Source organism: Eucyclogobius newberryi, unplaced genomic scaffold, assembly GCF_026437365.1.
Source record: "Eucyclogobius newberryi isolate DKJ021-1_F unplaced genomic scaffold, fEucNew1.0.hap1 SCAF_19, whole genome shotgun sequence".
NCBI classification, from domain to species: Eukaryota; Metazoa; Chordata; class Actinopteri; order Gobiiformes; family Gobiidae; genus Eucyclogobius; species Eucyclogobius newberryi.
Window position 1 is genome coordinate 10,440,127 of NW_027315823.1, and position 10,418 is coordinate 10,450,544.

A 10,418-nucleotide genomic window follows, 5' to 3' on the forward strand; every position below is an offset into this window, starting at 1 on the left:
CACAGGTGCTTTTCACCCCTCCATCTTGTCCTCTATTCTGTGCTCTATCCAGCCTGTGTACATCTTCACACAGCCCCCCTGGCAGGTCATCCCCCCCTCTGTGCTGTCCCACCTGAGGCGCCGTCCTGCTCTGCCTCTCTTCATCCTCACCACCATCCCCTCTCATCTGTTCTTCCGCCCCACAGCTCGGTGTCCCACACTCACCCACACCTCTTCTCTCTCCTCTGTTCCTCTGTCCTCCGCAGTCCCTCGTTCCTCGTCCAACCTGGAGAACACGGAACGGAAACGTGTCAGGTCCAGACTGAAGAAGCTGATCCTGAAGAGACCTCCTCTGCAGGCCCTGCAGGAGAAGGGGCTGATCAAAGGTGAGAACATTACTATTTCATTCTAATATTACTGTTGTATTTTATGCCAGGTGAGTTTCTTTGTCTAAAACAATGGAATGTATAGGTTTTTATTATTGTTCATGGTTTATGCTTGCTGATCTAAGCAAGTTATCTCTCAAATGTCCCCTTGAGAATGCCTGACCTGCTCTTGCTCTTGAATGTCTGACCTTGGAGGTGCTGCAGGGCTGGGCCTGGTTTATAGTTTATGGGAGACTGCTGAGAACATGCTGCTGTTGTGTCATTCAGCAAGACACTTCACATCCAGCTTGCCTAGTATGAATGTGGTGTCTCAGTGAGTGTTGGTGGGGTCGCAGTGTCAGATGGCGCAAATTGGCTGCCTTGCTTCCATCTGCCCCAGGGCAGCTGCAGCTACTGTAGTCACTTACCACCGCAGAGTGTGGAGGGAATGAATAATGCAATGTAAACATACTGGAGTATCCACAATAAGACTTTATAAATAACGTGTTATTATACACGTTTGTGGCGCGCTTTTACTTCTGCGTCCTGGTCAATGGATCCATGTGATGTTGAGATGGCAGATGGTTGACTATGACAACCTTGGAAAAGAAAGAATCTTTTCTAACGGCTTTGTCTGCATAGGCTGTAGATGAGAGTGAGGCGTGGTCTGGGGGATAGACTATACATCTCTCATGTAATGTTAATGGAAACCTCGGTGACAGTCCTCGGAGGTCTGTGCTAGATCCTGTTGACTTTGTTCATAGAAAAGGAGGTAAATATGATGTAACCCAAATTGTATCACGTTCTGGAAAATCTGTTCATATTTTATACTGCACCAAGAGTCTATAGAATGTGATGCTCTTGAAGAGGTCCGTGATTAAAGATATAATAATAATAATTCTAATTCTAATTGGTTTGATGATTCTCCAAATTATTGGAGACCACGGACTGTGTTCTGAGCCATATACTTTTTACAACATCACTCTATAGAAGTGTGTATTGCATAAGGTGTGTTGCATCATCAAAGGAGCTTTAGCTTTCTGCTGGGACCGCAGTTGAACATTGAGATTCGCTACCACAGCGGACAATCGTTTTACTGTACCTCAGAGTAAAGTTGTCCTCATATCATCTCAATTCTGAAAATGTCATCTGAGGACGATATTTGAAATGAAAGTATTTGTTGTGTGTCTTTAGATCAAGTGTTTGGCTGTCGTCTGGAGATGCTGTGCGAGAGAGAGAGGAACACCGTCCCTCGCTTTGTCCGACTCTGCACTGAGGCAGTGGAGAGAAGAGGTATTAAAGTCAATGCCAAAGTAATCAAGTCAAATATTCAGGTTAATAAAGGGGTCGTATGTAAAAATCAACTTTAATTAGCTTTTAGTTTAGGTTAGTTTTATTTATCAGGGAAAATGAACATTAAAAACATCAGAAATGGTCTGTATTTCACCTACCCCTTGTCTCCACCCACTGCTCTGGATTTACAGGCAATTATTCAAAACAATTCACAGTCATACATGAAGGTTTAAAAAAAAAAATTACGTATATTTCAACAATAAAAACATATACATAAGAATCTGCTGCTTGCTACAGGGACGTCTCACTTTTTAACAGGCAGTCAATTGACCTTAAAAGGGTATAATACAGTCTTATTTAATATAACATAGAGACATTTCAAAATCTCAGTAATTCTATCCCTTAATTGTATATTCAATAATAATATAGTGAAATGTGTGCAGGGAAAAATGCCTCAATGTCTAGATTTACAGTGCGTTTTGGGGATTCAATTATGTCTAATCAAGTGCTGATCAGGTTAAAACAGATAATAGCGTTAAGTACTAAAGTGGTAAGATTTAAAATGACCTCAAATGTGCTCATTCATTACGGCATCGATCCCATTTGTCTCTTCCACATCGAGCCGTGAACAACAGTCCGACACTTGCGACTGCCGGTGATGCGATGCACCACAAACAGCTTTGCACGTCCCGCTCAGTGTGTGACAGCGATCATCAACCAAATCTCACAGAAATGTTTATGATTGCACAAATGTAGAGAAAGAACCCCGTGACAGCTGCCAAGACAGAGATAGATCCAAATGAGAGAAAATAGACTTGAAATTGGATCGAAACAATGCTCCAGATGAATATTTAATACACAGTTTTTTGTTTTTTTTGACCACTAAAGCTTTTAAAACCTGGGTTTGATGAATTAAATATGTCTAGCCTTTTTTCTTACAACTTGACTGCCAGATATTTCAGAAAGTTTAAGAACAAGACGGGTCTCTCCACATAAGAGGAAAAGGAAAATAGCCTGATGTGTCACAGTGCTGTAAATCAAAGACACGCTGAAGGAGAATGGTGTCACCTGCGCGCACAGCGGACCGTGTGAAAACTCTGCACTTTTGTCTCGTGTGTAAAACCGGCGCAAGAGTTTTTCATGAACTTTTTCCCCAAACTGAATCCATTTTGATTTTGCAAGTGGTGTAAGTGCTTTGTGTGAGCGTCGTAGCGGCGTTTGTCGTCGTCAGGGTGAATATTTCATAATAAAAGGATCAGAAGTTCAACTTGTTCCATCTCCATGACAATGAAACGTGCTGAAAAGGCAGAAATGGTCTCTCTACACCAGTGGCTGTTAGGTTGAGCTGCGGGCGAGCGGTGTAATAGGAAGTTTAAACCCGCTTATGTGAGGCTCATCACACACTGTTTCTCGCTACACCAGCTTCTGCTATTTCAAAGTGTCAGGGTGTTTTTCTCCCCCATTCTCTTGGCTTATGCAACGTAAAACTTCCTGAGTTGAGTAAATTATTGATTAGTCTAAAAGAATCACTACAGCATGACAAATAGAAACACAGTGGCATCAGTGTTTACCGCCTCTTCTCCTTTACATCTTGATCCGCGAGGTTTTGACATAAGCCTAACAAAGCTGCTAATCTGTGGAACTCTCTGTCAGAATTATGTAATGAGATAAGTTTGATCTTAAATATTGTATTGAAATATTATTCCAAAAGTACACATCTTCTGATCCTTTATCATATCTTTGGTGTGCGTCATGTGGCAGGTTTGGAGACTGACGGCCTCTACAGAGTGTCTGGGAATCTGGCCGTCATCCAGAAACTACGCTTCAGGGTCAACCACGGTAAGTGACTTTGATGTTTAAAGTTAAAATGAAGCGCAATTGAGAAATACACTGCCTGTCCAAAAAAAAAAAGTTGCCAAAGAAAAAAGGGACATGCTTTTTATATTTAGTAGGAACGCGCCGCGCCTTTAGCTTTGATTACAGCACGTATTCGCTGTGGCATAATTTCAATGAGCTTTTGCAATATTTAAAGATTTACTGTATTTTCCGGACTATAAGTCGCACCTTTTTTCATAGTTTTGACCGGGGTGCGACTTATACTTATATTTATACTTTTATACTTATACTCCGGAGCGACTTATATGTGATATTATTTGTTATTTTCACACTTGCATCCGCATTTCATACTCCAGTGTGACTTATATATGTTTTTTTCTTCTCTATTATGCATTTTTTGGCTGGTGCGACTATAAGTCGCACTGGAAAATACGCTATTTTGACCACTGCACAGAGCCTTCCCCAACTCGTCCCAAACACACTCTCAAACACGCCGACATCTTCTCCATGACCACGGGATTCGTCTTTCCACGCGGTCGTTTCAGAAATGAGCCTCGGACCTGCTGCATTTGCTCGGGTGAATCCAAGTGGACGGGCAGTGTATCTCTGTCATTAAACGGGAGAACGGTCATTTTGGGGCGTATTAGCTCAGCATAGATACGACGAAGCCAATAGAATCGGACGTATGCGTAGCTGCCCTGACTGCATCAATCGTGTGGGTCAAGACGCTGTTGGTTTTTGCAGAGCGAGCAGTGACCACAGACGGACGTTACATGTTCCCTTCAGAGTTGGTACAAGGTAGAGCCAGACAACTGTTCAACTAACAAAAAACAAAAAAAAACTACAGAAGGCTTCTTTATGTTTACTCTGCTTGTTTTGTGCATTACACGTTGCATAATGTGAAGCGTCGCCGGGTCCGAGCTCGCACGCCGGCTGACAGAGTGAGATGAAGCTCTCTCTCAAGTCTTGTGCTACCATTTGCTTAATGTGTGTCTGTGCGTCCCTAAGGCATTTCTGCTTTAAGTTTTCTGATGTAACAATAACTCAGCATCAAGTTGTGCAGCGCTCTCGTGCGGTCCACTGTCGCCCCCAAGTGGACACAAGTCAGTTAACACGATGGTATGTGCGTGTGCTTTTCCATGTGCTGCTGCTGAAAGCTTCTTATTGTGACTTTTGCACAATTTGCACAATCAAATAACTGCACAGAGTCGATCGTTCAACACAGACGCATGTGAAAAACTATTGAAAACTAGTGACGAAATTTTTAATATCAGGAATATCTTTGGTGGGGGCAGAATGTCAGCAGCTGGCATCCATGTTTTTATGTCAAAATACACTGAACACTTGATTTAGGCGTGTTTTTTAGATGCCTGTCCAGAAGTGGTCGTTCATGGGACCTGCACGAGTCTTATTCAGACCGTTCACACTCTCACTTTGCGACAGGATTATGAAATTTGGTGCAAATTATGATGACACGAGGACATAAATTAAACAGACACAAACTCAAACTCAGAGATAATCCAGTGCTTGCGAAAATGCCTTTAACAAAAAACTTTTCAGCTCTCTGCGGCACCTCTTTATTGTATGTTTTTTCTTTAATGTCACTTCCCTCCTGTCTTGTGCAGTCTGCTCGCGTATAAGTCATGTTTCTCTTCGTCTCTCGTGCCTCATCTCATATGTCTCTCAGAGGAGAAGCTCAATCTGGACGAGGGTGAGTGGGAGGACATCCACGTGATCACCGGGGCTTTGAAACTTTTCTTTCGAGAACTTCCCGAGCCGCTGGTCCCCTACGGCTTCTTCACCGACATCATGGAGACGATCAGTGAGTGACACGAGTCAGACTAACCCAAACGTTCAATAAATCTGTGTTTTGTGGTTTTACTTACTCTAGATTACGTGTGTTTTCTCCTCTGTGCAACGATTTATAAACCTCACTCTTAAACATTCAAATCAGCTGTTTGAGTTGTGAGTTTGCGTTAAAAATCCTTAGCTTTCCTTTGCTGAATTGTTATATATACTTTTACATCTAGTTAGAGTGTTTTGACATTCGTATCCTGTTTTTTAGACTTGTAAGTGTACATTTTCTGTTCAGTCTTAAGCGGCTTAAAGGTTCACAATACAATGCACACACACACTACTTGGATGCAACAGTTTTAAACGAGTTCTACATACACAACACATGCCACGAACACACTGTATATCAAAGAGGATCTCAGATAATAATCGAACTTGACTTAAAAAGATTGAATGAATTAGAATGTCCAATCGAAGTGCAATTGTTGCACCGTTTATGCCTCTTTTCTAATCCCATTTTCAATCGTGGCGACAAACGTAATAAGTAATTTTTTTAAATCAGTTGTTCCCTTTTCTTTGATGAGAGTAGATAATCGCGCAGCGCTGCACAAGATTAGATGGTTGCACATAATAAGTGTTATCAGAACAAATATTAAGTCTGGCTGTGACACTGATTATTATAGGAGTCGTCATGCGTATGATGACACTGACTGTGTGTGTGTGTGTGTGTGTGTGTGTGTGTGTGTGTGTGTGTGTGTGTGCCTGTGTGTGTGTGTTACAGAGATGACAGACTACATCGACAAAGTGGATCGTCTGAAGTGTTTGGTGCTGAACATGCCTCCACCAAACCACAACACGCTGCAGTTCATGTGTCGTCATCTCAAACGGTAAGCAGCAACAACACATTAAACTAGATAATGTGCAATGGCTGAAGCCATTGCGAGTGTCTGCGTTCTTGCGTAAAAGTACAACATGTGTGTAAGAGTACTACATGTGTGTAAGTAGTACTGGTAGTACTACTTAAGATAAAAAGTCTGATTTAATTGACAAAAAATTACATTAAAGCCGCGCTAGCGGCGATGATGGCTCTCGCCTTCCCGCACTTCCATGTTTTCTGCTGCATTTTGCGGCATAGCAATGACGCTCAGTAATTCACAGTTGATGATTGCGTAGTTTGTGACTCAAATAGTTGTTTGTCCTGACAAATTGCAAGATCGTGCTGAACGCAGACCTGAACAGGGAGAAAGGGAGAGAGAGCCTCGGTGACCCGGCTGTACCCCGTCCTGTACCTCTGTCACCTAGCAACAGAGACGCTAATGCTAAGTGCCTTAGCAATTTACTTTTGCAAATACTGAAAAAAAGTACAAGGTGTACAAATGTCAAAAGCAATAGCTCCTAAGACGGGGAAAGCGATCGTAAAGAGCTATAACTTGTTGAAATTGGTGAAAGTGTTAAGGAGTTGAAACGCGTCAAAAATCCTACAATCCTAAAATACAAGAACATAGTGACTGCTTTATGACGCAGATGCTCAATAAATTAACAAATACACAAACACATACTTAGACATACAGCATAGAATGAAATCATGGTGAGTAAACTGCCAGTGCTCTGAATAGATTGAAAGGCATGAGATTATCTAATTTAAATAGTGTCTGTGTTTTGTTCCACAGACAGGAAGCAAAGTCGCTGAAGGCCTTTTTTCCTGATTCAGAACGGACTGTAAAATAAAGATGTCCAGAGGATTGATGAATACGTGATCTGATATTAAACATACATACTAAATAATCAGGCAAATACCAACGAGAGCCTTATAAACAAACAAGAGGCAGCGCTGTTCTATTCTTGCATCCAAAGACTTTAGAGTATAATGTAAACAATCACTATCAAATAGACCGATTGAAATTATTATCATTCTGAATGTAGCTAGATAAACACTTTATAAACAATTATACTCATAACGTGATTTTTACTGCAAGAAACATGTAATGCTGACATATTTTTATTAGTAAGTAGAAACTTTTATTGCGTCAGGAGTTGAGAATTGGCACTAACACTTTATTTGCATCACAACAGCTCCGAGCTCAGTTAGTTTATAAGTATGTCTGACTCTATAAACAAATATGATTATAAAAAAATACTTAGAATGATAGGTTTTAAGTATTTTGGTTTCACTTCAAGATCATCCTGTGGTATTTAAATAATACAACGTTCTAAAATGTTTCCTTGTAGTTGCACAGTGGACAGTTCATGATAAGACTCTTATTCATCATCAGTTATTCGTCATTCATGTGCATTTTTATGATGAAAATGAAGGCAAAATGATGTTACGCAAGTAGAACGGACTCACAAAGTCACCCAATGTGTTAGTTTTTTCTTATATTCAACTCAGAAGTTACCCAGGTTGTTTTTTTAAAAAAGTGACCACGAGAGGGCGCAGTTTCCCCATCGTACGCGGCCCCTTTGCTGTCCGTCCCTGGCTCTGGAAGTGTGTCAGTGCTGTTCTGGGATCACAATGTTGTTAAGCCCATGGTCTCAGCAAAGATGAAAAGCCTGGAGGAGGATGAATGATGTACAAGGTTTTGCGAGCCAGTTCCTTTTACAGTACATAAAGTGTGTGTGTGTTTCTTTTTTACCGCCTTTGGTTTTTCCTTCCACTGCAGGGGTGAGTGTTCGTGTTTGCAGGCCTGTCTCGGTGCCAGGGTGTGGTGGATGGGGGCCATGAATTTGTCAACTCTTGTGTCTTTTCGCTTAGTCCCCCCCCCCCAACAGTCATTCCTCCCCTCCCAAGTTGTGCATCACTTATTATTTTTTCCATTTTTTTCTAATCGTTGCGTTTAATCACTCCAGTCGCCTTGTCTCCTGCTCACTTGCCACCTTAATTTCCTTCCTCTCCACGTTTTGTCTCGAGTGCCCCCCCCCCTTCCCCCTTCCTCTCGTCCTCTGTGGCTCTCCCCTCTTTGCCTCGAAGGTCCTGTGGGAGCCTTGCGGTTCGTCTGCTGGAAGGCATACCGACACCGCCGCCGCCACCACTGGAACCTCGCTCTTTCTCTCTCCTTCAGCCCTGTCCCTCGCTTATTTTTCCCCCCTCGTTTTTTTTTTTCTCCCTTTTTTTCCCCTTCACTCCGTTTAATGTGGAAGTTTTGAGCAATTGCTGGCCGCTCCTGTGGCTTGGTGGGAATGGCATTTTTAGAAGAATGCCTCATGATGTGGAATAGTACGGAAAACCTGGTACAAACAAACCTGCAAATTAAACCTTCACACAGGGCCGTTTTGGACATTCGGGGCCCAATCGGCGTCTTATTTATAGGTTAATGATTTTGTCTGGTGGTGCGCCGCGATAGTTTTATATGCTTCCAGATCAGATACATGTTCCTCCTATGCCATAATTACACGCAGTCTGTGAAACCGGGCCCTCCCACCACGCTCCAGTCGGTCAATGGCGCTCACTTTTGATTGGTCGGTGTTTAATAAATCATTTACCGTCCTCGAATGTGACTTCAGCTGTAATGATGGGGTCAGGAATGTAGTCGAAGGTCTAACAAGAGCCAACTGACAATGCATTTCTCAGATATATACCATTAATCTTCAGCAGATTTATTCTTTTTGAACCTTTGACATTTTACTGAACTGTGAGTTTGAAGTCTTCACTAGGGATGTCAAGATGATGAGGTTAATTGATAATCATTATTATTTAGGTCACAATATAATCGTAAGAACTAAAAAAAATCATAATCGTGACAAATTTGAAGCAAAATTAAGTGTTTTTTCTTCAATCAATAGTTAAAAAAAATAGGCCTAAATGTAAATAACTTTTTTATCCGTCTGCTTTTGTCTCATTTAACTTTATTTCATCTTTCAGAAAGGACATACTGTATTTTCCGGACTATAAGTCGCACCAGCCAAAAAATGCATGATAGAGAAGAAAAAAACAAATATCAAATAAAGTCGCACTGGAGTATGAAATGCGGTTGCAAGTGTGAAAATAACAAATAATATCACATATAAGTCTCTCCGGAGTATAAGTATATAAGTATATGAGTATGAAAATAAGGATAAGTCGCCAAACGTATGAAAAAACTGTGACTTATTGTCCGGAAAATACGGTATTTATAAAGCCAATCACAAACTTGAGGAACAGTAACATGTGAGACAATGAGAATGAGAGAAAATGTAAGATTTCACTGTTGTTTAGTCACAAAGTCATAATCTTTAAATTCCTACATTATTTGATTCATTTGACATTATGACATCCGCACTCTTCTCTATTATTGTCATTACAAGTTCACAAATTGGATTCATTCTCTATTTACTAGGATAAATGACTCGTGTACTCCTCATATGTCATAGCCCTGAGTTTTTTTAATATCTTTTTTATTTCAAAAAATTACAAACGTTCAATGCACCCCCAAATCTATTACATCCATATCACATCTTTTGCTTTCATGGGAACGTCGAGTGACTCACAAACATGCCTCCGTTCTCTTTTGCAGCGTTCTGGAACATTCAAACTCCAACCGAATGACCACCCAAAACATCGGCATCGTGTTCGGGCCCACCCTCATGCGCCCCGAACGAGACAACGGCAACATCGCAATCAACATGATCTACCAGAACCAAGCGGTGGAGCTCATACTCAGCGAATACGAACACATCTTCGGAACGCGAGGCTTCTCCTGATGCCGCCAGGTCTCCGAAACGAGAGGACCGACCCCCGCCATCGGCTCGAGTGGCGCAAGCGGAGCGGCATCCGACCTCCGTCTAACCGAGGACGCGTCTGAAGCGAAATGGATTTAACATCAAAAGATAATTACGGGGGTGAAAAAAGAACCAGGACAGAAAGCTGCTAATCACGACATCTGGCCTCCATATATAAAAGTCATGTTAAAACAATAACAGTCAAAAAACATGCCAAATTTAGCCGGTGCGCTTGTGTCTTTGCCATGTGGGGACGCTGCAGATGGTTAAGACTCTACCTTTGTCGCTGCCCTTTCATCTTTCCATGGATCAAACTTGATTAAGATTTTTAAAAAGCCACACATTCCCTCCTCGGGTCGAATAGCTTTCTGTTAGTTCCTCTCCATTCAAAAGCCACAGATTCTGCCTTTATTCTTTAACTTAGCGAGTAAACTTTCCTTTTTTCTGTTCTTTTTT

At 41.6% G+C, this 10,418-nt stretch overlaps 1 protein-coding gene across 3 annotated transcripts in view; it reads left to right on the top strand.

The window, feature by feature from the left end:
- The window catches only part of arhgap9 (Rho GTPase activating protein 9), a 38,911-nt gene extending 28,493 nt beyond the window's left edge, over nucleotides 1-10,418 (top strand). For 2 of the 3 annotated variants that reach the window (XM_072451715.1, XM_072451716.1), the window contains exons 15-21: nucleotides 246-365; nucleotides 1,539-1,637; nucleotides 3,399-3,476; nucleotides 4,218-4,271; nucleotides 5,161-5,295; nucleotides 6,049-6,154; nucleotides 9,758-10,418. In XM_072451715.1, coding sequence (XP_072307816.1) covers nucleotides 246-365; nucleotides 1,539-1,637; nucleotides 3,399-3,476; nucleotides 4,218-4,271; nucleotides 5,161-5,295; nucleotides 6,049-6,154; nucleotides 9,758-9,944 — 779 coding nt within the window. In that variant the 3' untranslated portion in view covers nucleotides 9,945-10,418. The remainder of the gene's footprint in view (nucleotides 1-245; nucleotides 366-1,538; nucleotides 1,638-3,398; nucleotides 3,477-4,217; nucleotides 4,272-5,160; nucleotides 5,296-6,048; nucleotides 6,155-9,757) is intronic. The other variant, XM_072451717.1, reaches the window with a different exon arrangement.